We start from the raw sequence: 23,579 nt of genomic DNA on the forward strand, positions 1-23,579 counted from the left end.
TCTTATACAACGGAGCAAAAAATTGAAGACACAAGAGATGAGAGGGAGCAGAAGGTAGGGTGTGTGTGTGTGTGTGTGTGTGTGTGTGGAGGGGGGGGGACGGGCTAAGAGAGAAAGAATCGCCACTGTCATCACAAACAAGAACCATCTGTCTCATTTGTGTAACTTGTTTTCTTTTAATATGAGAAGTATGCTGGAGAGATCTGGGAGTTTGGGAGAGCGCTGGGAGGGCCAGGCTCTGAGCTAAAGCTGGCCTTCTCCTGGGTTCTCTGGGTGACTGGCATTAATATCCAGGCAACCCACACGGCTAACCCTGCAGACTCACTACACACACCGGCCCAGACGCGCAGAGACGGCCCTGGGAAGTCTGCAAACCGGAGTATCAAGCAGATACGTGAAGCGAAATCGGCTTCAAGATGAACGTCGAGTTAGATTTCTGATTTTAATGAGACAAAATCTTTGCCCGCTTACATCTTATAACTTTACTCGCTGCTGGAAAAGTACAGAAAATAAGCAGTGTTGCAATGCATGATGAAAACCTGTGTTTGATACTATTTGATCTTTTAAGGTAGCTCAGCATTAGAGAGACTGTGAGGATTAAACCTCTGGTCACATGTACATCCCACTGGGACCCGGAACATTCTGGAGGGACTATACAGTTAGGCTCAAAATTATCTATATACTTATCACATTTATTTTTTCTTTAGTTGAATTAAAATAATTTTTATTCAACTAAAGAATTTAGTTGCTAATATTCAGGTGGGCATCAATCAAATTTTAATTTCAATTTGCAAGTATTAGTATTGACACACAAATTTTTTTTTTGATTTTTAGTTAGATTTTTACTAAAATACAGCACATCAAAAATGATTTACAACCTTCTCAAAAATTAATGGAAAAATCTTAGCATTTCTTGGAAGGCCTCCCTACCATCATCCTAACTTTTTGACCTTACTTTTTAGACACATTTTATCATATCAACTTTTAGTATTGACATTAAGCTTTACAAATATCTTTTACAACATCAAGATAAACAACAACGCACAAATACACCTGAAAGCACCTGAGATGTACCCATTCATCTGTCCTGCATGTTTTTGGACCTGGAACAACAGAAATGTGAAAGAGTTTCACATCATTAACGGTTGTCTAATGATGCTCCATCAGTTCTGTAACAAAGAATATTTCAGTGGAATACATATTTCTCGTGTGACGTTTCCAGAAAGGCAGCACTGTCCCTCCCCTACCTGTTACTGTGCAGTGCGGTAGATGAAAAATGCTATGGCATGCAGTTCCCGGAACTTTGTAACTGACAGCCATCTTGGTAGGCAGTTGCTATGACAACAATAAACAAGTCACAAGATTAGAACTAGCTCGTGCCTTATTCCTATGTAACGTATAAACAATTTAAGTACATTATGGCTGTTACTCAATTATAATTTTTGAGTACTCTACCCACCTCAGTGCAATACTAAAATAAATATCAGCAATATTTACTGGAGTACTTTCTAGTGAATTAGCAAAATTAGCTTAGCTAATGTGTCTTTTATCTGCAAGCTTAGATAGACATATAGTTACCACATGTACTTACTCTGACAGTCACCAGAGCTTTGTCATTCACATGAAGAGTTCGTACATCATACAAATCCTTTGGAACACAGATTCCATGCGTCCATGGATTTCAGGCCATGAAGCTCCTCCATGGTGTACGGACTCTTCGTGTCCACTAAGCAGTGAACTGTCACAGTAGGAGATCAGAGGCAGCTTACCCACATCGTCTGACATGTTTCCATTCTCTGTCTCATATGGGTCAATCCCAAAAGCAATGATGTTGTTGAAATATCTTTCTCTCGCACATTAGTGAACACTGCCCATATATTTTCTTTATGTTGGTCTCAAAGCCATGGGTCAGCGTTGCGCTGCACTTGCCTATCAAGATGCCGTGGATCACTTCCAGTTCAGACTTGTGGGAACAATGTGTAGGTCCTTCTATCAAGGGAGAGAGAAGCGTCGTAGCATTTTTCATCTACCGCACTGCACAGTAACAGGTAGGGGAGGGACAGTGCTGGCCTTCTTGATACGTCACACCAAAACAACGACACGATGGAACATTTGAGCAGTTTTGAAAACCACAACCATTTGTTTTATTTGCACTTTATTAACTCACGCATAGACACACAGCCTGACTGCCAGTCTCTTGTCTCAGGCACAAACCACAATCCGCATGAGAACTCCCTGACTGACTGTACGCCTGCACGTCTCACAGAGGGAGCGTACGGACACATAAGCCAGCAGACATTCCCAATCAGCGCGGCTCCCCGCCACCCACTGCACCCAGTCCATGGCAGCGGTTTAATGAAGGACAGATCCCAGCCATCCCAAAACCACAAATGGCTGGAGTTGCACTCTCTGCAGAGGGGGAATCCAACTGGAACCACTGTAAGTCAAAGATATTGAAAGAGAAAGAACAAGAAGGCCAGAGTGGGGAGAGCTGGGGGGCAGTATGATATTAATAGGACAGAAAGAGGAACAAAGTTTGTGCCATGTGGTCCGCATTTCGCTGTAATCCATGATCTAGCCCGGTGTTCTGCTCTCCCCTCGTAGCCCCCTGCTTTGCCTCAGTCAAGTGGTCTCTGAAACCCAAGAGGCCAGTTCGGTTCTTCCCAAACCCGGACAGCCGCAGTCCCAGTGCCGCAGAAAACACATCCATCTCCTATTGATATACAGTCTGTGCTGATACTGTATACGGCACATAAATAATGTTTATAGGTGTCACGGGGTGCAGGGAAAGACCTCGGGGTGTAATGCAGCACACACACAACGCTCCCCCCCCCCCCCCCCCCACACACACACACACTCAAAATGCTGCACAAAGCAAACTGTGGTCACATAATAATACAGCTGAAGACACGGGAAATGGACGATTTTATTGAAATATGTGAATGTCTGTCAGCAGTGTGTGGGCGTGTGTGTGTGTGTCCTTGTTTTTCATACATTGTAAGGACCATTTTCCTAAGACATACTACATTGTGGGGACCCACTGCTCCTTATGGGGCCCAAAGCTAGAGTCCCATAAGAAGTGCTGTTTTTGGGTTCGGGGTTAGGGTTAGGCTGTAGAAATGAATACAAAATGAATGGAAGTTGATGCAAAGTCCTTGTGAAGGTATGAAGACATACTACATATGTGTGTGTGTGTGTGTGGGTGTGTGCGTGTGTGTGTGTGTGTGTGCGTTTGTCTTGTGGTGAAATGCAATCTCTCATGTTTTTCATGGTTTCCCACTTTTTTCTTTAATATTTAATATTTATCATTCATACACACACTTACCTACACACACAAACACCATATAATCTTTGTTTTATTAAAAAAAATGACAACACTGAACTTAAAAACATCATATTTCATTATCAGCATACATTCATAGGCAGTATGGTCTTCTTCAGTGTCTTTACAGATTGACAGTTTATCTTTATGATATAAACACGTTATAGGGAAGCTTGGCTTTATGGTGGAGGTACAGGAAGTCCTGACAGTGGCATCGATAACTTTACGTGTGTGTGTGAGTGAGTGCAATAGATGTACAGAAGGTAAGCGAATGTAAGTTTGAATACTTGTTGCTGTGTGCCGAGGGTTCTATGTGCGCTTGGAGAGAAAGTGCTTCAGTCATGCTCAGAACATGCCCTCTGGATGACCCCTTTGGGTGTGAATATGTGTGTGTTTGTCTTTGGAGAGTTGGCTGGTACATGCATGTTACTCATGTTTGTATGAAGCAAACTTAACATTCTGACAGATGGCAACTAACGTCAACATCACTCCGAAAGAACACAAAAGGAATAATAGCAAGTCATTACAAATCTATTCTGGTAAATGTTTAGACAGAAGCTTTCAGGTGTCCTGGACAGTCATGGCTGGATGCAGGTGTTGTTCTGTGGCGTCGTTTACTGCGTGTTAGTGGTGTAGCAAGACGGCCGGGTCAGAACAATGGACTACATTGCAAGTATGAGGCAAGATGTTAGCTCATTTTTAGGAAAAACTTGGAATCCCCACTCTTTTATGGCAGTTCCATCAGGCCAACTTGTGGGTTTTATTGACTTTATTATTGAAGTCAGACTGAGAAAAGAGGGAGAGCAAAAGGAGACGGTTGTAGCTCTCATGCTTGTGCAAAAGAGGACAAGAATCAGATGTTGGTTGGAGTAGCAGCCATGCTGCACAATTTTCCCAGAGCGTTTCTGACACTACTTGGTCTTTGGTAGTGCAAGTGCTAAATCAGCACTTGGTCCATCTGCCCTGCTTAATGGCCAGAGAACACATACTCAGGTTCACAGTCAGAGATTTTCTTACGACATTGGGCAGTGTGAACCCAACTTTGGTTTGACGCTTACGGGACTCTACAAAGCAGATGATAACTTTCATCTCTTTCTTATATCTAAATAGATACTAATAAAACACTTCCTTCAATGCTTTACCAACAAACCTTTGGGCCAGCCTTGTTACAAGTCTTTGTTTTTAAATCTGTTAACAAAAGGAGGCAACTCAAGTAGCATTTCTTTTCTTACTTCTAAATAAGAGTCTCAGATAAGTAGCTGTGTTTCCATTAACCATAAAATTGAACACAACTGGGATTGTGAAAGTAAATTAATGGAAACAAAGCAATAAGGAAACCTCATGTTTGTCAATGAAAAGTGTTTGCACCAGACTGAGGTTTTTTTTTGGCTCTATCCAAATTTGTGCACTTCACAAAACTGTAAAAGAAACATTTTTTTTTTTTGTATTGTTAGGATCATTTCAGTTTATACTCAGCAGTTTGTATTTTTAGCCAATGCACAGCTGGCTCTCCCAGAGCTCTCAAAGTATCACACAGTTCATTAAAAGTTGATTTTGGCATTCAAACAAGTTGAATCCGTAGCTATTCTATAAAATCGCCAACTACAATTTTGCAAAACACAGCTTATGTAGACGCTCCCAAGTACAAGGGGTTTGTCGCTCCGCCTGAATAAGACGTCTCCTCTGATGGCTGAACTATGAATATATTTCTTATCAGTGTGTACATCTGTCACCACCTTAATTTTTAATTACTTATTGTGTGAGCAGACTCATTCACGTGTGATTTTAATTGCATTTCCCACCTACTGGAAATGAGTGTTTTCTTACAATTATGTTAACAATAGCAGAATATCAATGTTTGAGCACATTTCTAATGGAAACACAGCTGTAGGTACAGATGGTCTATCCTTAAGCTCTCATCTTCATATCCAGAAACCTGCCTTATAAACTGACACTAATTTTACCAGATGGTACAGACTTTACTCAGGCCAGAAACATTATAGTGTTTTAACGTGTGCAAGATTGCTTGGCATGACCTCTTGCTACACCCCTACTGTGTATGCATGTATATTAGATTTGTTCGATACCCATCACCTGCCAGTGCTATGAAACAAACCAGAAGGAGACGAAAGTGGCTTTTTCCTCTCCATTATCATCATTATATTCATCATCCTCATCGGAGGAAGAACCCAGTTGGCGTGTCAACGTCAGCGTATTTCAGTGGCCAGTTAGGGACTCATGCACACTGAGAAACCCACAGAAGATCCACAAAAGGTTTGTGTTTCTCTGTGTTGTGCGGGTGCGTCCTCTGACAGACTTGCCGACTCCCTTTTTTCACATCCGGCTCTCCAAATGAGTCCTGGAAGCAGCAGCAACATCATCAAGCACAGCGGGCCGGTAACCCTCCTTCTGATCCCCAACCCCACCTCCACCCTCGACTGTACAGTCGCAGTTCCAAATTTGTCACTTCTTGTCCCAACTTATCTCCTTCTGTGTCCATCATCTGTCAATCTCCTCAGTCTCAACAAATAAGTTAGAGAATATAAAAATAAAAGGCATCAGTGACAAACCAAATGTGAGCATGAGGGAGACAGGAAGAGAATGGATGTTCTTTTATATAAAAAAAAATCTGACTCTGTTACCAGAAGTAGCCATTACTACAGCAGGATATATTTGCGTGATGATGATTGACCTGAAAGAATCATTGCCCATTGCTGTTTTAGGAGGGTGGGATGGTTTTAAAGCAGAAGAAGAGGGAGTTTCATGGAGCTCCTTGCTCCCTCTGGACCGTCACTGAGGAGCCGTCTATCAACGTGGCCCTCTCTGCAGATTGCATCACCGGCAAGTGTGAATCTCCACCATTTTGCGGCACTGTTTGCATTTCACGTAACAGCACCAGTGGAACTTACAACTACACCTGTCCACCACTTCCACTTCCTGCGTCTGGAAGCCTCGGCCGCAGCACATCAGCTCACAGCCGTCGATGGCCTTGGACGTTCTGTTACACTGGCGTCCCACCGTGCCCAACATACCCGGTGTACGTGGGTCATGGTCACAGAAATCCGGACTGGGCTCCAGGTAGACCAGATCTTCATCTGTGTGAGGTTTGAACTGGGAATTGCGAGGCACCAGGACTTTGGTAGATCCCACCTTGCGCTGCTCCACCTCTGTGGCACCGTCAAATTTCTCCTTGATGATGTTGCCCACCTTGCGGAATGGTGGCATGGCTTTCCAGCAGGTCTTCACCTCACAGGAACCTGACACGCCATGGCATTTGCATTCCACTCGCATGTGGGACAAAATGGCCTGGAGAGATATCACAACCATTGTCATTCTCTGAACACCAACACCCGACAGGTGTAACATTATATCACTAACAGACTGATCATCTTGCTAAAACGTAATGATGAAGATGACAGACACGAACCAACAAACTTGGACATGGCATTTGGGCTTTTCTCAAACTAAGAAGGACTTGACTGTCCTAAAAATGTCCCCAAATGGGGATGGGCAACTCTAGTCCTCAAGCACCTGTGTCCTAATCATGAAATTACTTGCATTGGGTGTGTTATAGCACAGAGGCATCTAATTGTTGCAGACCCTCTAGGACTGGAATCTCTGTCCTAAAACATAAATTAGACTGAAATTCAAGATTAAGGTCGGACTTACATGAATGTTTAACTCAACCAACCCCATTTTTCCTCAAGTGGAAGCTTGTTTTGGAACTTTGAGGATTTTTTCTTGTTAGCAGAAAAGTTTCTATTGACTTGTTACTTCCTGTGGATTTGGTAGTAACTATAACTGAACAGGAGGTGAACTAGAAGTAAAACCACACCTTTTAATCTGATCATCTATAACTCAGTTATCTCATCAATCCTGAGTCTTGATGGCAATTGAAATTAAATTTGAGCAAAGCAATGCAAGTTTATTTGCAGATTTTAGCCACAAGGCAATTCAGTTCTCATAGAGAACTTAGCAGTGAGCTACCTTTCTCCCAGCTTCGTTGTTGTGCAGGTTCATGAGAGCGCGGCTGGAGGACTGGCCTTTACCCCTCTCTCTCACATCCACAAAAGACTGCGAGAAGGCCACTCCGTATGCGATGTTATCACTGCAGCCTGACCATTGGAAACCTTGGAAAACGCATAAACATGTACAGGAAGTGGTTATTACCGTTATGACGGAGTTGGCTTTATAAGGTCAAAATGAGTTATTTAAAGTGTCACATTATTACATCTTATTTTCAAGAGTAAATGGGGTTGGCCTTTCTGTTCCCTTTCCATGTGTGAAAGCGCTGCAGAGACCTACCCTCTGGACTGACTCCATGCACATTGTGGTCACAGCCACATTTTTCCAGCTCTCCACTGCTGCAGGCCCTTGTGACCGCAAATGCCACACTGGCTGCTGAGATGGCATACACAAAGGCTGCCTCACGGGTGCCTAACACACGTAGGAAAACACAGACACATTTTGTATAAATGAAAAGAGCTTCTTGCTCTGAATGGTGCAGCCTAAACAGGGAACACACTCAGAATTAGAATGAAGCCAAATGCAAAGTAGTTTTGACTTTTGACCTAAAATACATGAAGATTGTGACTGATTAGAGCATAAAAGCGCTGACTGATGCTGTTAGTGGTGTTCCTTCAGGACTTGCTGCCGTGCACAACCCTACCTTGGGTCACTACTTTGCCAAACACAGGCATGGTTTCCAGAGTGGAACAGTTCCATCGACGGTTGCGAAACTGGAACTGACACTCGTCTATGGCCAACTGTGCTCCACGGCGGACCGCATCCATCACCTCCACACTGCGCTTACAGATCTGCACCTGAAGCACAAGCACAGTGGACATGTTACGGTCATAACATGACCTAACTATATGAACTGACTCCTTACCATTGTCAGTTGAGGTGTGGAAAAAAGAAAGTGGGGACAGTTTGAAGTTTAGTCACCAGTTCCCCTGCAGCTCTGAGCGGCATTAAACGCATAAAGAACCACAGGTATGAAATGATCTTCTAATTTTAAGACTTTCAAGCAAGTGATAACTTTATGAAGCAGGAAATCAAGTTGTTTTTAGAGACTGCTCTGCGCATACTTAACTGGGACCTTATTTGTGTTGTTTTTTGTTTGTTTTTTATATATATATATAGTTTGTTGTGTGCTGAACTTTTGTGATAAATGTATTTTTTTATTTTGTAATAGGATCCTTTTAAATAAAAAAAAGCTTTTTATTATATTATTATTATTCTCTTTTTTTGAAAGATACTTGGTAAGATGTCTGTATTGCATTGTAATATATTGTATTTATATTGACGCAGATAAAAACTAGCCTTTATGGCTAACTCTGGCATATTATGTGATGTGCATTGTTCCTTTTTGAAATAAATGAACAACAACCTTAAAAAGCTGTAGATAATTATCCATGAGTCATAGCAAAACAGTAACTTGCTAATGTTAGCCTAGCACTTTGACCTATAAAATCTTAATAACATGTCATCAGCAGGGGCAAGGTGTAACTTCTTTGAAGACTGTAGCTATCTTGAGTCAGATATTTGTTTAGAAACCAAAGTTAATCCTAATGTTAGAACAGAATATCTGCTGCTATTGAGTAAAACTGATGCAGTGGGTCTAGAACATCACTGATGAGGGATTTAAAATCTCCACAAGTCCTCTTGACAATTCTTAAATTCTTAAGGCTGGTAACAAAGACAATATTATTTTTGATCAAAACATTGTTAATATTTAGACAAATCAGCATTTTAGATTCCTGGAGCTGTCAATAGAACAGGTTCAATTCTGCTGTTTGGCCAACAGCAAAGGGCAAAGTCAGTGTAAAAAAGTCATGGTACTCAAGTCTGTGAAGTAGTACACAATAGGTAATAGTATACCAAAAGTTTGTTGACAATTTGCTCTTCATTGTCAATGAGTTGGTTTGACTGTAGAGTTAGGTGGTACCGAAAGACATGAAGAAGCTTAAACATAATAATATTCAGCTTGTCTTGCCCTGTGACGGATTAGCCACTTGTCCACGATAAACTTTGCTTCTTATGCATTAACTGCAGGAGCTAGCCCGAAACCCGAACAGCTCCTATGTTCTACTATAGGAGCCATTCTATGACTCCTATGACTTGCATATAGAAAACGGATGACGTGACCCTAAATCATCACTGACTGTTGAAACCTCACTCTGGGCTTCAAGTAACATGGATTCTATGTCTCTCCAGAGCTGACATTAATCTCTGGAACCTTAATGTCAAAATGAAACACATCTGAAAATAGTACTTTGGACCAATGAGCAACAGTCCAGTTCTTTTTCTACTTAACCCAATTGAGACACTTTGGCCGTTACCTCTGGTTCAGAAGTGCTGTGACTCAAGGCATGCGACATTTGTATCCTGTGTGTAGGAGCCGTCTATGTGTAGTGGCTCTTAATGTTACAAAGTGGCTGCGGTTGTCCCTGTTGCTGGTGCACCTTTTCCTACTAAACTTTTTCCTACCACTCAGCTTTCTATGAATATGCTTGGATGCAGCATCAGGGAGTGTCACAACCAGTTTCCAAAGTTTAACTTTTTCACAATATTAAAATTTTCTGAGACACTATTTCACTCTATGTGTAATGAATGCATGCATATTGGTTTTATAAAAAAGGCTTTTTATGTACCTGTACCTGACTTTATTTTGAATAACTTTGATGAAGTACTGGACTGGGACTTGGTATTCGCTGATACCTATTTTTTCTTGACTCTTCTGTAGCAACAAACATCTTGATCTGGGCAAATCTATTTGGGCAACTCTATTTGACAGTACCCTGAATTAGAACATGCTTTTTCCTAAATCTCAAAACTCACTGCTGTAACTCAGCTAAGACTTTTTTTTTCCTTGCACAAGGCGAGGAATTCTGTGGTAACTCTGAAACCCTTCTCTTGTGGGTTAGAGAAGGGTTTCAGACCCTTACTCAGACCCCCTTACTGTCGGTCCTTCCATTGTACCTGTCTTTGGATAAGGCCTCGTAACCTTTCGCACGTCTCCTCGTCCCTGATGCTCCCCACTGATGACAGCTTGGCGAGATACCTGACAAAAGAGCACAGCAATGAAATCTCATCAGCACCTTTTTGAAGTTCTGTTTTTTGCAGGACTGTCAACAGTATCCCATTAACAAATGCAGTTATTCTGGAAAGCTTAATGCATTGATATTACATAAAGCAGATTAATTGAATCAACTATTTTGACCTAAAAGTCTCTTCTAGGAGGGTATGGAGTAGGAGCAGCATCGCCTTTTGTGTGTCGAGCCCATTACGTGTTCTTGTACTGCGGTCATCAATGCAGAGTTGCACGCACAAATGAAAATATTACCAAGGAGAGTCTAAGTGATGTGCTGAGCAGCAAATTTTGTTTTAAAAATACACCCTGATGGATGTTTGGATAAAACTGAGGTAGTCTGTAGATATTGAAGCGATGAGATATCCTTCCATCACAGAACAAGCAGTTTGTAAATTAACATTTAACACAAAATGATTTGGTTTAAACCTTCCTGAATTTTCAAAAAATTGTCAATTTTTTTGAAAACATGCATATTTACAGTTAAGCATAATGATTAATCTGATATTAAAAAAAATAATTGATTGCCATCCCAAAGAACAGCACAGTAGAAAAAAGAACAATGCCTTAATCTGATTGCAGTCGCTGGAACAAACAAGTCAATATCTCACCATTTGAATTTGGTTATCAGTCACCTTAAAACCTCCACAAAACTTGATATATTAATTTGTGAATATATCAAATGATATATTTGATATATACAGTATATCATCAAATATATATTTCCAACTTTGACTGGAGGTTCCCCGGTCAAAGTGGGAGACGCCACCGAGAGTGATGGAGAACGAAACCGCCAAGAATGAGACTGCTAAAAAGGTGATGGCTAACCAACCGGACATTGTGATGCTGAACAAAGCAGAAAAGAGGGCAGTAGTGATAGATGCAGAAGAAGGAACACAAGCAGCTAGAGAAATTTCAAGGTCTCAAAGAGGAAACAGAGGCGTTGTGGAGAGGCAGGGCCTCAGCTGGAGCAGTGGCTCCCAATCCGGGGGAGTGGAGACAGATTCCAGGAACAAACCGCTGGGATCTCGGTCTCGAAGACAGGGCTAGCTTTTGTGTTGATACGGGAATGTTTTGGATGGATGTCTGGTTGTGAGTGGCTTATCACACACAGCACCTCCAGGCCAGACAGGTCTGATATGCTGCCAATGGACACACTCACACACAATAGAAGAAGATGTGTGAGAAAATGACACTGGTCAGAATAACCTGATCCTCCCACCTTCACCTCAGGCTCATATCTGAAGTCCCAGCTGCACCTTACAGAAATAGGCCTTCTCACAACCCTCAGATTATGTAGCGTCTGCACCGCTCCATGGCCAGCAACGGCCTTTAAACGCGTGTTGAGTCTAGAAGTTATTTTACTAAAACAAAAGAATGTAATCAATCCAAATTTTCAACAAGGATTCGATTGCCATTTTTCTCAAGATAAACACCTGCGCCTTTAAAGAGCCCACTTCACAAGGGACTGGATTGTCGTTAACGCAGTGATGCGCTGCCACGCTATAGCTCTAATAATGGTTCCCATTCTTTTGAAGGGGGACTGAAAGTGCTTCATTCATTTTGAATGTTAAAAACAGAGTTGTTAATATGAACAGAAGGAGCAGATAAATGGCTTACATTTTTTGTAGATAAAAATCTGAAAAGTGTGCTCTGCGTATATATTTAACCTCCATGAATCAGTACTGCCGTAGCATACAATGGACCTTTTGCTATAGTTACAGCTGCAACTCTTGAGGTACAGTGTCTCTACAAACTTTGGTCTCGAAAAGACTGAAAGTTTTGCTTGTTTTTCTTCACTATGCCAAACCTTTTTGCATCTGTGAACATCCATTTTCAAGTCTTGCCACAGATTCTCAACTGGACTTAGGCCTGGACTTTGACTAGACATGAATATGCTGTGGTCTAAACTGGTTTAGGGTTGTTGTCCTGGTGAGGTTAACCTCCACAGCCAGTCTCCAGTGTTTTGCAGCTTGTTTTGAATTATTCTGTACCTTGACATGTTTCATCACTTCTCATTTTTACCATCAGCATGATAATTACTCACACCAGTCATGATTAGTCCAGTTTAATAAAACTAGATTGTTTGCCAAGAAAGTCCAGTTCATCTGGGGAGGTGTGAATGCGTAATTGAACTCTGATGTGAACCAAAATAGGGAATTCTGGTCCGCCTACAAACCTAGATCTGGGTTTAGTTAAAGTGAACTCTGGACCAGGGAAAAAACAATGACTGAACCCTGAGGCTGTATACCAAAGTAGTTTGGTATACAAACAATAGTATACCAAAATACTTTGTTGTGAAGAATTTGTATTTTCTAAAATCTATCATCATGTTTTTCAAAAACTTTATTCAGTTTTCAATAAACTTTATTTATTCATAAATTCAGAAATTTGTAGAAATTTGGCATCTGTCTGTCGGCGGGGGTGTGCGTGTGTGTGTGGCAGGAATCTTTAATTTCTATTTCTATTTGGCTGTTTTTTTTCCCCCAAATATTTCTATTAGAATTTTCTGCTATACAGACATACAAAAAAACAAAACATGAAAAATTAAAAAATAGATAAAAATGAATTAACATACAGTGCAATCCCTGCCCTGACCCCAAAACACACACATCCACACACACCCCCCCACACACCTACACACACACACACACCCACACACCATTCATCCTCAGGGATTTCTGTTTGCAGATCAGTTTTCCATGCTTGTAAATATGAAAGACTATGTTCTTTCAAAGCTAAAAGTAAAATATTATAACATTTGTAAATTAGCCCTCTACTCTGATGATGATGAACGGCTATATCCTCTATGGCAATTTTGCTGTTTTTAAGTAACGGTCCTACCAAGGACTGGGTGTGCAAATTAGCATGTGGCTAGAAAACATGTGCACAAAACAACAGTTGTTTTATTTTTAACATGTAACATTGTGTAATGTGCTTTTGAATTGATTTGAAAAGCAGGAAGTGGACTAAAGTGGGTAAATACAACCAAAACAAACGTGCAAGTCTTTTGCTCATCGTCGTCTTTTGCCGAAGACAAAAGTGAAATCCTGATTCTCCTGAGTGGAGTCAGAAACACTCCGTTCTGACCCCAATCCATTTTTGTTTACATTTCATTAAGAAGAAAGTTGTCTGTGTCTTCTTAAGAGGTTTTTGTGTTGTTTCCTTCAGTGGTTCTTGGTGCAGAGCGCCCCCACAGGCAAGGAGGAACAGGTATTTCAAAGAATTTAGTTCATTTGACACAGTTCAGTGTGAAAGAGAACCGCAGGAGCTGAAAATGTAGCTAATGTTGCAATTTAAGTCTGCTGGACTACCAGGTGTGAAAACACCCTCAGACTGTTCCACAGTAACTGCAGCTGACACTCAGTCTGTTTGAGGTTCTGTAAAGTGAGTTCCACAAGGCACAGAAAGAACAAAGTTGTAAATCAAAATGCACGTTGTGAAAAGCAAGACAATTGACTTTTTGGACCATTATTCTTTACAGACATGGATCTGCTTAGCGTTTCTCCAACTTGTTTTATGAGTTTGCGGTTATGAGTTTCCAAGACCACACATACCTCCGTAAATCCCTGTTAAATGTTTGTCCATTTAAATCAAGGCCTGGCACACAGGAGACTGAAGAGGCCTTTCTGTCTGTCAGACTGTTTGCATAACTCAAATAGAATCCAAAGTTTTTTTTCTATATGTACTTTATACCATGTAGTGTAATCAATACTGCAAAGCGAATGATCAATATCATAATGATTATTAATATTATGTCTTAAGTAACTTCTTAAATCTGTTGAGTTTAGGGGAGAATTTTTACATCAAACTTTTGCATCATTTTCTCTCTTTTTTTTAACCACTGTAGTGTAATAAAGATTCCTCCTATGGGTACCAACGTCCTTCTTCTCTCACCCTCTTAGTATTTCAGATAGCCCCCCCGCCCCTTCCTTTGTCTCTTTGAAGGTCTTGTTTTCTCTTCTCGTCCAGACAGGGTCCGTATTAAACACTCATCGCTGTGATAACCTTGTTCTCTGCCACTCCACCACATCTCAGCCACATTGGCTCTTCCCTCGAAGCTGACCTCACCATCTCAGAACGCTCAAGCCACACCAGCTTCTTGCCTGCAGCGTTCTTCAGGATTCCGTCTCACGTGAATGATGTAAAGCTCGGAGAAAATGCAACATGGCCATTCAGACTGCAGACGCTTTGAAAACGACTGGATACAAATCCGATTTCCACATACAGAAGCGGCTCAGATTGGATTTTTTTTTGCGAGGGGGGGAGGGGTGAAAAGATCAGAAAGTTCAGACTGCTGCGTGAGAATGTAACACAAGACAACCATAAGAAAACTTAGATGCAGCGTTCATTAAAAATGTTTTTTTTTATTTGCTGAAACTGTCACCATGTCGTGTCGGATAATCTGTGAAAAAAATCGAGCTCTTCTGCTTTCCTCCAGTGCTAACTAAAAGCAACCAATCAGAGCTAGCAGGAGGGTCTTAGCGCTGTCAATCACCATCGCATGCACCTCCTCTGGTTACCTACAGCTTTTGTAGGTAACCAGAAGTAACCAGAAGGCTAAAGCTAGTTAGCATGGTGGTGGATAAACCGCTTTCCCGTAGCATTAGCACGTTGAACAGCGAGTACGCAAGGTAGACTGACAGGGATAAGCCCCTCCTTCTGGCTCCTGATTGGTTGCTTTTGGTGCATTTCTTCAGATGGCAATAGCAGCTCGGGAGAGGAGGTGGAGGAGATTGATCTTTTCACAGATTATCTGTCTCATATTATACAGTCATGACAAGGTGACAGTTTTAACAAATATGTAAAAATCCATATGTTTTTTAAGAGTTACATACTGCAGCTTTAAGGTTCTAGTCATGCGGTGGAGCCATTGGGATGAGGATAAAGAAAGAAGAGAGTGAGGAAAATGTGTACAAATGGAAATGGGCTATTGAACAAAAGTTCATTTGGCCAAACCGTCTTTCGTCAGGTGGAAAAAAACATTTAGCAGGACGACTTTGTTTGCTAAAGTCAATCAACTTCATGCTACAGCTGCCTGATGAATGTGGTGACTAATTCATCTGACACACAAACTTTTAGCAAATGCCTGAGTGCAGCTGAATAAGTCTGGCTTCTAGAAACTGGAACTGGGAAGTTAAAGGTCCAACCTCCGTTTTCTGTCATCAGAGGTACACAGACACAGAACCTCAGCAGCTTCAGGACATAACATCAGAACAAATGCTCTTTTCTGCAACCGCCTTATGAAACATATTGGTGCCACAAGTCATCAACTACGAAAAGTTTCAATCACTAAAACTCATTAATGAACACTTCTGTAAATTCAATTGGAGGAACTGTAAACTGTTGTTGCCGGGTGGGTGACCTGTGTTTCTCTTTCTATTCATATTGGATCTGGTCCAAACCCAGAGTGCTGCAGCTGCTCTGATTCGCTCCAGCACGGTTTCATGATGTTCATCAAAGCCATGTGTGATGCTTGATGCCTTTTTGTTCTGCCGCCTTGGATATGGAGACGTCGTTAAGGAACAGATGCAAATCTCTCAGTGCCTAACAATTTGATTCTGAATTTTAGGGCTATGATCAAATTCAGAAACAACTTTCCAGTTCAAAGGACCAAGAGGTTCTGTTTAAATTATGTGACTGACAAGAGAAGAAGACATTGTAAACAAATAGATAATTTATTTAAAACAAATCCAGACTGTATCAAATTCCATCAGTTTAGGTTTCCTCATCAAAAACATGCCTGGAGTTTTTGATATCAAGGATATTTGAGAAATCCTTGAATCTCCATAGCAACCACTGAGCTGTGCAAAATGTCTGCTTGGACCTAGCACCACCTCACAGAACAGCCTCCCCCACTCAGCTCCTTCAGACTAGCCAGCAGCAATTAGCAAACACCTGGTGGATGTGCAGATCTATTAAGCTCATTATAGGAGCTGCTTCTCAGTGAAACGCTGGTGAAATTGTTCCTAAAGGGTTAACAGAGGAGCCATGTTGTGATGACTTCCTGAAGGCGGAGCTTCAGAAAGAGCAGGAGTTTTTAAAGTGACAGAGACCCAATTTCAATGGGTTACATTGCAAAGAAAAAAATTCTTTAAGCCATATTTGATATATATATAGCATGTTTATAACAACTGAAGGTAACATAGTTAATTGGTTGTGCTATAAAATGACTCCATATTGCCCCTGTAAATTACTACATTAGGTCAGCTTAGCGTATTTGTGAGCTTGCCTCTTTATTATTAAATTGAATATAATTTCAGATTTTTGTGTAACTTTTCTTCAGGTTAACTTAGAAAGTGAGCTATTATATTTACAGGTTAATTTTCTAAACTACAGAAAAGTAACTGTTAGGGAAGCTTAACTGTGAAAAATTGGACCGATGTTGATATGCGATAGTCATACTGCTGTTATGTTAGATTTACCAATAGTTTATTTGATCATTCTTTTTATGCGATCACTTGTTTAATCATAAGAATAATCGATAGATTACTTGTTTACTAAAATATTGGTTTACAACAACCCTCCTAAAAATACATACGGCACGTGAGAGGAGGCGACATGCAGCACACTCAAATCAAAGTTTTCAAAGATGTACAACTTAAACACATTTTAAAATTGATTTTTTAACATTTTGAATCAATTCTGAATTCCCAGGATGTGTGAAATGTGATTTTATTTCAATACTTCTACTTTTGGGTAAGACCATCACAAAGTGAGAAAAATAGGCAGGGAAGAAAGGCGCTTCTCTGACAGGAGGCACTCAGAACGCCATCACACTGGCCTGACATTCACCTTGGAACCATTTAATAAACATCGGATAAAGCTAGCATTCAGGTAATTTTCTGGATATGCATGTGTGTGTGCATGTGTGGGAAAAGCTGAGCGTAGGCCTGGGGCGGGTGTCTCACTGTATCTTTTCATACTGCTGTGTGCACTCTTCGTTTCCCAGAGACGAGGTTAACAAAACACCTCTGCAGGGGAGTCAACTCATGGAAGGACACACACACACACACACACACGCACGCACCCATGCCCACACTCACACAATGGTCCCTCCTCTCATCCTGGCTCTCCCTCTCCTCTGTCTGTCTCCTTGGCCCCTGGTGGTTTGCTTGCTTAAATCCTGGGGGCCTAAGCCCGCTGGAGGCCTGCGATGCGTAGTGCAACACCAACACACTGCAGCCTGCGAACGCACCCCGATCCAGGTGGAATGCTCCATCGCTCACATCCAGCCCCCACCGGGACCCTCTGTCTGCCTCAGACAACCATAACAACAGATCGTTCCAAGCAGCATACAAACCAAAACACTTTGTATCTAATATGATAGAAAAGTGATATTCATTGCTAACTTTCATTCTCTCATTGCAGCATCCTTATTTTTAAGTGAGGATGTGTCAGGACCACCAATATAAATTCATGATTTGCACGGAACTTTTTTTATATCAGTTTTTAATCCAAGTACAAACAATCCCAATTAAGTAAAGTTATTTTTAATGAAATGCCAAGAAAACCACATATAGCTGAATCAGCCATTCAGCTACATTTTTACTGTTTTTTTACTAAAAATGTTTACTGTCTTTACTGTTTAGACATTTTTATTGTTGTTTTTTTTCATTGTTATTATTAAACAGAGTCTTTGAAATATTTCAATTCAAATGCTTACCTCCGGTATAGATTAGGACTCGGACTCTAACATGATATTTTGGATAAATTACACACAGAAGAAGACTCGCTTTTTTCAGTTTTCCCATTCCTGGCACAAACTCCTCCTTCCAGTAGGTGGCAGTAGTGGCCCCTAAGATTTACTGGTCAAAAAATAAACGATGTATGGACAACAAGCTTTTAACCAGGAAAACGAAGTCCACTCTGTACCCAGCATCCCTAAAACACTAATCAGTAAGTAAAATATATTAATATAGCACCCATCACAGACATTAAAACCACAAAAACACAAACATAAAACTAGAAAAATTGCTGTTTCTAGCGAAACGGCCGCGAGAATGCATATTTGCAGAGTGATTGCTGCAGAAAAAGCAAGATACAGCAGAACATAGCATAAGAAGTAGGGAAAAAAGTAGAAGAAAGCTACAGTCATACATGGTAGAAATATTTTCCTAAAGAGTGAAATTGAGCCAAAGATATAGCACAGATTCGCAGAAGCAGAAATTAGTATAAAACCTGAAATGGTTGAAAAAGTTGAAAAGTGAAACATAGCAAAAGAAATAGCTTAAAGTATCAAAAGAAGCAGAACATTTTGATATATGAATAGCTAAAATTGATTAAAGTTTGCAGAAGACCTTTGTAGACAGTAAAAGCAGTAAAAGCAGAAAAAGCAGAAGGCATATACAGACAAGCAGAACGCTGACACACAGATAGAAACAGAGAAATACATTGAAGGAATAGGAGGTGTGACATGTCTGTACTCCAGAAGAGTTTGATAGAAAACAGTGAGACCTGTAGTAATGATAGTTATAGTTCCTTAAAGTAGATATGCGTGGCTACATTTTAATGCATAAATTATTCCTATGCAGTAAAATATGTATGAACAGCATCATTTTGTTTGTCAAAAAGCATGAAAAGTTCAAAAATGGTCCCTTACTAGAGCGTACACTCTAACAACTGACAGAGAATCCCACCATAGGATCACTTGGTAAACCTGAAAACCATCAAAATCTGCATACAGCTCACACTAATCGCAAGTGTGGAAAAACCATAAGAGATATCAAAAAGCCGAGACATTTGAATACAGTTTAAAGTCTTGTGACTTGTTTCAAAGTTGAATGGAGTTTCGAGGTCGAAATAGGCAGAAGTAGTAAGCTTTGAAAAAGCAGAAGATTTTAGCAGAATTTTGTGGAATTTCAATGTATTTCAATGGGGCAAAAACTTTGCACAAAAAAGCACAAATATTTCAGAAAGTACAATAGTGAATTTTAGCAAAAGTCAAAGTAAAAATCTCCAGAAGAAGCAGAACGTTTTGATAATATGAACTAGCACAATTAGTTGAAGGTATAAAAGTAGTTGAATGTAGTAAAACGTATGGAACATTATATAATAATAATAATAATAATAATAAAGAGAAACAGAAACACTATCAGTGAGTATGCATGATGCATTCTCACTGATCAACTAAGCCTCGTTAGCACAGTGCATGACAACTGCTGTCATGCACTGTGTTTTTAACTTTCCTATAGAGGAGTTTCAGCCACTCGCCTCGTTAAAGATCACTGCAGCATTTCAGTCAGATAGAAGTCTGAGATTAAAGAAGGTCCATTCAAAAGCTCTGCTTTTATTTGTCAGTAATTCAGATGGACTTGCCGGTGGGCTTTAGATCAACGATTTTCTGCATCACCCAAGTCCCCTTGTGCTCAAAGTCAGAAACTTTTGCTCAGATTGTATTTTGAATTTTGCCATTTCCATTGACCTTTTCTAATGTTACACTTCAAAATACGCAAAAAACGTTGAAAAAAAGATGGTTAAAAAACAAGATTTAGGTTCCTGGACCAGTTCTTTGTCATTTCTAAAATGTCATTATCAAGAGCAGAAGAGCAGAACTAATACTAAGGTACAGTATTGTGTATTTTTCAGTCACATAGTGCCATTTTATAGCACAATCAAGTAGCTATGTTACCTTCAGTTGTTATGTTTACTGCTTTGTTGTAGTATAAAGCATTTTATACTACAACAGAAAATGTTGTAGTATAAAACTACAACGTTTTTGTATTAAAATACAATACAAACACAATACAAAAATGTGTTTGTATTTTAACCCACTGAAATTGGGCCTCTGTCTCTTTAAGAAACTCCTGCTCTTTCTGAAGCTCCGCCTTCAGTATGTCATCACAACATGGCTCCTCTGTTAACCCGTTAACAATGTTTTTACCAGCGTTTCACTGAGAAGCAGCTCCTATAATGAACTCAGCAAACACACAGATCCATCAGGTGTTTGATCAAATTTGATGGAACACCAGCAAATTAAGAAGCTGTAAGCTCAATTCAAAATAGAAAATATCATTAACAAATAAGCATGATGTATTTGTTAGTTCTTGCATTTTTACCCAAAACTATGCATTATTGTAATAAAAGCCTAAGTAAATGTTAAGAAACTTCACTTCCTTTCCCTATGCAGTTAGTTATAAGTCTGTCCATTTTTCTACAATAAGGATATAAAGTTGAGCCCTTCTTCAGGCCTTTACTCATGTCTGCACACATAAAATGACAGTAGATAAAATTATTGAATTATTAAATGTTATTGCTGCCCTCCAACAATAACTTACTGTCTACCACTGTTCTTCATGAAGGACACATTTTTGGTTGTACAACTATAAGTCAGTCGTGCCGATAGACTCCAAATCAAAGCCTTAAATCTCAGCTACTTCTCCATGATTAATGTTCTGCTTGCTGATGTCTTGCTTGGCTTCCAGTTGTGCTGTTCTCTGTTGTCAGGCTATAGAACTGGTTCAGAACCGTTTTATAACAGAACTCTGCTCTAAGCATCCACAACTGATTCCCTGATGTTCTATAAGAACTGGATTTATGTTCTCTGCTAACTAATTAGATCCATTCTGAAGCTGCTTGATTTTAATTTAGGGTATCAGATAAATAAAAATATTTCTCACACTTTCTAGATTTTTAAAAATTTGAACCCCTTTTCCTTCCACTTTGTAATTCTTCACTACTTTGCGTTATCTGGTCTCATTAAAACTATATTAATAAAGTATAAGAAATACTTTACAAGGCACCGATGAAGTGGAAAAAAGAGATGACAAATAACTAAACAACACGGTAAATTTTCATAAATGATAAAGACAAAAAAATAACATGCATCCTCGCGACAGGAAGAGTCCGCACAGAAAACGCTGCAGTAAGTCTGTCAGGCCAATCGGTGGCGCTGTGACGCTGCCATAGAACTTTGCAACAAGCACTGAACTGTGCCAGGTTTGCTTTTTGTGAGAGTGATTTTAAAAAGACGCGGCTCGCCTGTCTGTACACAGTGAAACATGAACTTTGACATTTTTCCCCACGGTTTCCAAAAATGATTGCTTCTGGTCTCCCAGATCGCTGGATCAATGTAGACGCTCAGGCTAAACAACAAAATACTTTTATACACCTAAAATAACTCTCGTGAACCGAATATAAGCTTAATATGAGATAAACAAAACTACAAAAAAAAATAAACCTTTAAAGGGATCTACTACGCAAACAAAAATCATTTTTGTTTTTGTCCTTCCAATTGGGTGTCTGTTGCTTCTAGAAACAGTCCATGTGCTAATAAATCCCAATCATTTAATGGTTTTTGATGTGTGTGAAGTGTGTGTGTTCACTTTGACTTGGGGGCGTGGCCAGCAGTAGCTTATTTGCATGAAAGTGACGTTACCTTGAGACAGCTCAGTTTAAAAGCAGCTCAAGATAGAAAGGACAGAGCAGGTGAAACCTCATTATCTGAGAACAATTTTGTGCAAAACATTTTGTGAACATGTTTTGTATAGACCACAGTTCTATCTTAGCTTGTTTGAAAGGAAGCATAATGGGTCACCTTTAATGTGAATGTGAACCTTTGGTGTGAATTTGTGCTGGCAAATCAGACAAGCTTCAGATTCTGATGTTTCCTACATTTCATAAAACTTCTGTGATTTCCTGGATTTTTATTTATTTATCTATTTCACCTTTTTGCAATTTTCTTTAGAATAATTTTTTTTAAAAAGACTGTAAAAAGGAGCAAATAGAAGGCTCACAGAAGGCTCTGTTGAAGACCGCTTCACCGTGTTGGACTTGGACAAACCTCTTCACAAAACAGGACATGAATCTGTATGCTGCTGCACACCTCCATCCTTTTTAAATGTGTATTTATGTGAAAATATCCTCGTGTTTACCCCGCTGGCTCTGAGCACACACTGATGCTTCACAGGGACAGATGTATATATAGCAAACGCGGAGACAAACTGGAAGAACAGCTTCTCCTGGGCTGAGGCAGAAAACCGAAAATTCAGAGTCTCTGAGCAGATTTTAGTGACATAAATTAGGCTGAATGAAGCCTTCACATGAAGCTCCTTTGGCAGATTTAAGGTGCAAATGACCTGAATTAACCCTCGATGCCTTTCTTCCTCAGAGAAAACACAGCATGCACAGCAGATTGTGGCCTGTGCATGGCGCTGTTCTCTCATTTTGATTCCGGCCATCATGCTATAGGTGGCTTCAGATAAAACAAGCTCTCGTTATGTTCATCACACTATCTTTAAGCTGTTTTACATAAAACTACACGAGGAGAAAGTTCAGAAATAAAACATATTTCGACGTGTTCTTTTTTTTAGATTTAAACAACGGAATGGAAAGCGTCACTTTTAAGTGTAGAATTGGTGCTATAAATACAAATCTGTTGGGGGGAATCAAAAGAGTCATCAATTCAAAAATAAATGTGTCATTATTTTGGTATCAAAAACAACATGGAAGACAGATCACACCACAACAGCATTTTGTGGTTTTCAAGAAATTTCATTTTTAGGATATGCAAAAATATTAAAATGTAAAACGTTTGGCGAGAGACATTTTGTTTTAAATGACTGATTTATTTGTCCAGTTATACATTTTATATTTCTATGTTTATTTATATATCTCTTTAAAAGCACAGAGTTCTGCTGCCAATTTTCAGTGTCAAGTAATTGTAACGATTAGACCCGTTTATGCTGATTTGAACCAGTTCTGATTTCTAGGGGTGCTGATAAAATGGGCCCAATTTCATGCTTTTTGTCCTGCGGGTCAGAACTGGCTAATTTAACCTACTTGTGGTAACAGACTGTATTAAATTGAGGATGCAAACATTTGTTTACTATAATTTTTGTTTTATAGTTGCTCAAACAATACAATTTCTTTTTCTGAAATCTGAATCTCATTAAAGATCCGAATCATAAAAAGGGCTTCAGACAGTTTTCTTGTTTTTAAAAAAAAAGTACATTTCCAAACTTTTGGGTCATAAATTGCTTCCTGTGTTGTTGACCATTTACTTATTTTATTTTTCCATTCTTGACTTGGGCTGAAACAAATCCTTTAAAAAGGTGCTTAATTGAAATATCACAGACCATATTTACAGTGTTTGCAAATAAGTTCCACTTGCTGCTGAAAATTTGTAGTTTGCCTTTTTTTTTAAATACATCTTTGTTACAGTTG

The 23,579-nt window shown here is 39.8% G+C and overlaps 1 protein-coding gene across 1 annotated transcript in view; it reads right to left on the bottom strand.

The window, feature by feature from the left end:
- Positions 1-3,338: 3,338 nt before the first annotated feature.
- Positions 3,339-23,579, bottom strand: part of LOC116716406 (protein Wnt-4a-like) — a 36,707-nt gene continuing 16,466 nt past the window's right edge. The window contains exons 2-6 of the mRNA XM_032557248.1: positions 10,307-10,388; positions 7,992-8,145; positions 7,628-7,759; positions 7,310-7,452; positions 3,339-6,628 (exon numbers count right to left, since the gene is read on the bottom strand). Coding sequence (XP_032413139.1) covers positions 6,158-6,628; positions 7,310-7,452; positions 7,628-7,759; positions 7,992-8,145; positions 10,307-10,388 — 982 coding nt within the window. The 3' untranslated portion in view covers positions 3,339-6,157. The remainder of the gene's footprint in view (positions 6,629-7,309; positions 7,453-7,627; positions 7,760-7,991; positions 8,146-10,306; positions 10,389-23,579) is intronic.

This window comes from Xiphophorus hellerii, unplaced genomic scaffold (assembly GCF_003331165.1).
Source record: "Xiphophorus hellerii strain 12219 unplaced genomic scaffold, Xiphophorus_hellerii-4.1 PGA_scaffold_43__1_contigs__length_65954, whole genome shotgun sequence".
Lineage (NCBI taxonomy): Eukaryota > Metazoa > Chordata > Actinopteri > Cyprinodontiformes > Poeciliidae > Xiphophorus > Xiphophorus hellerii.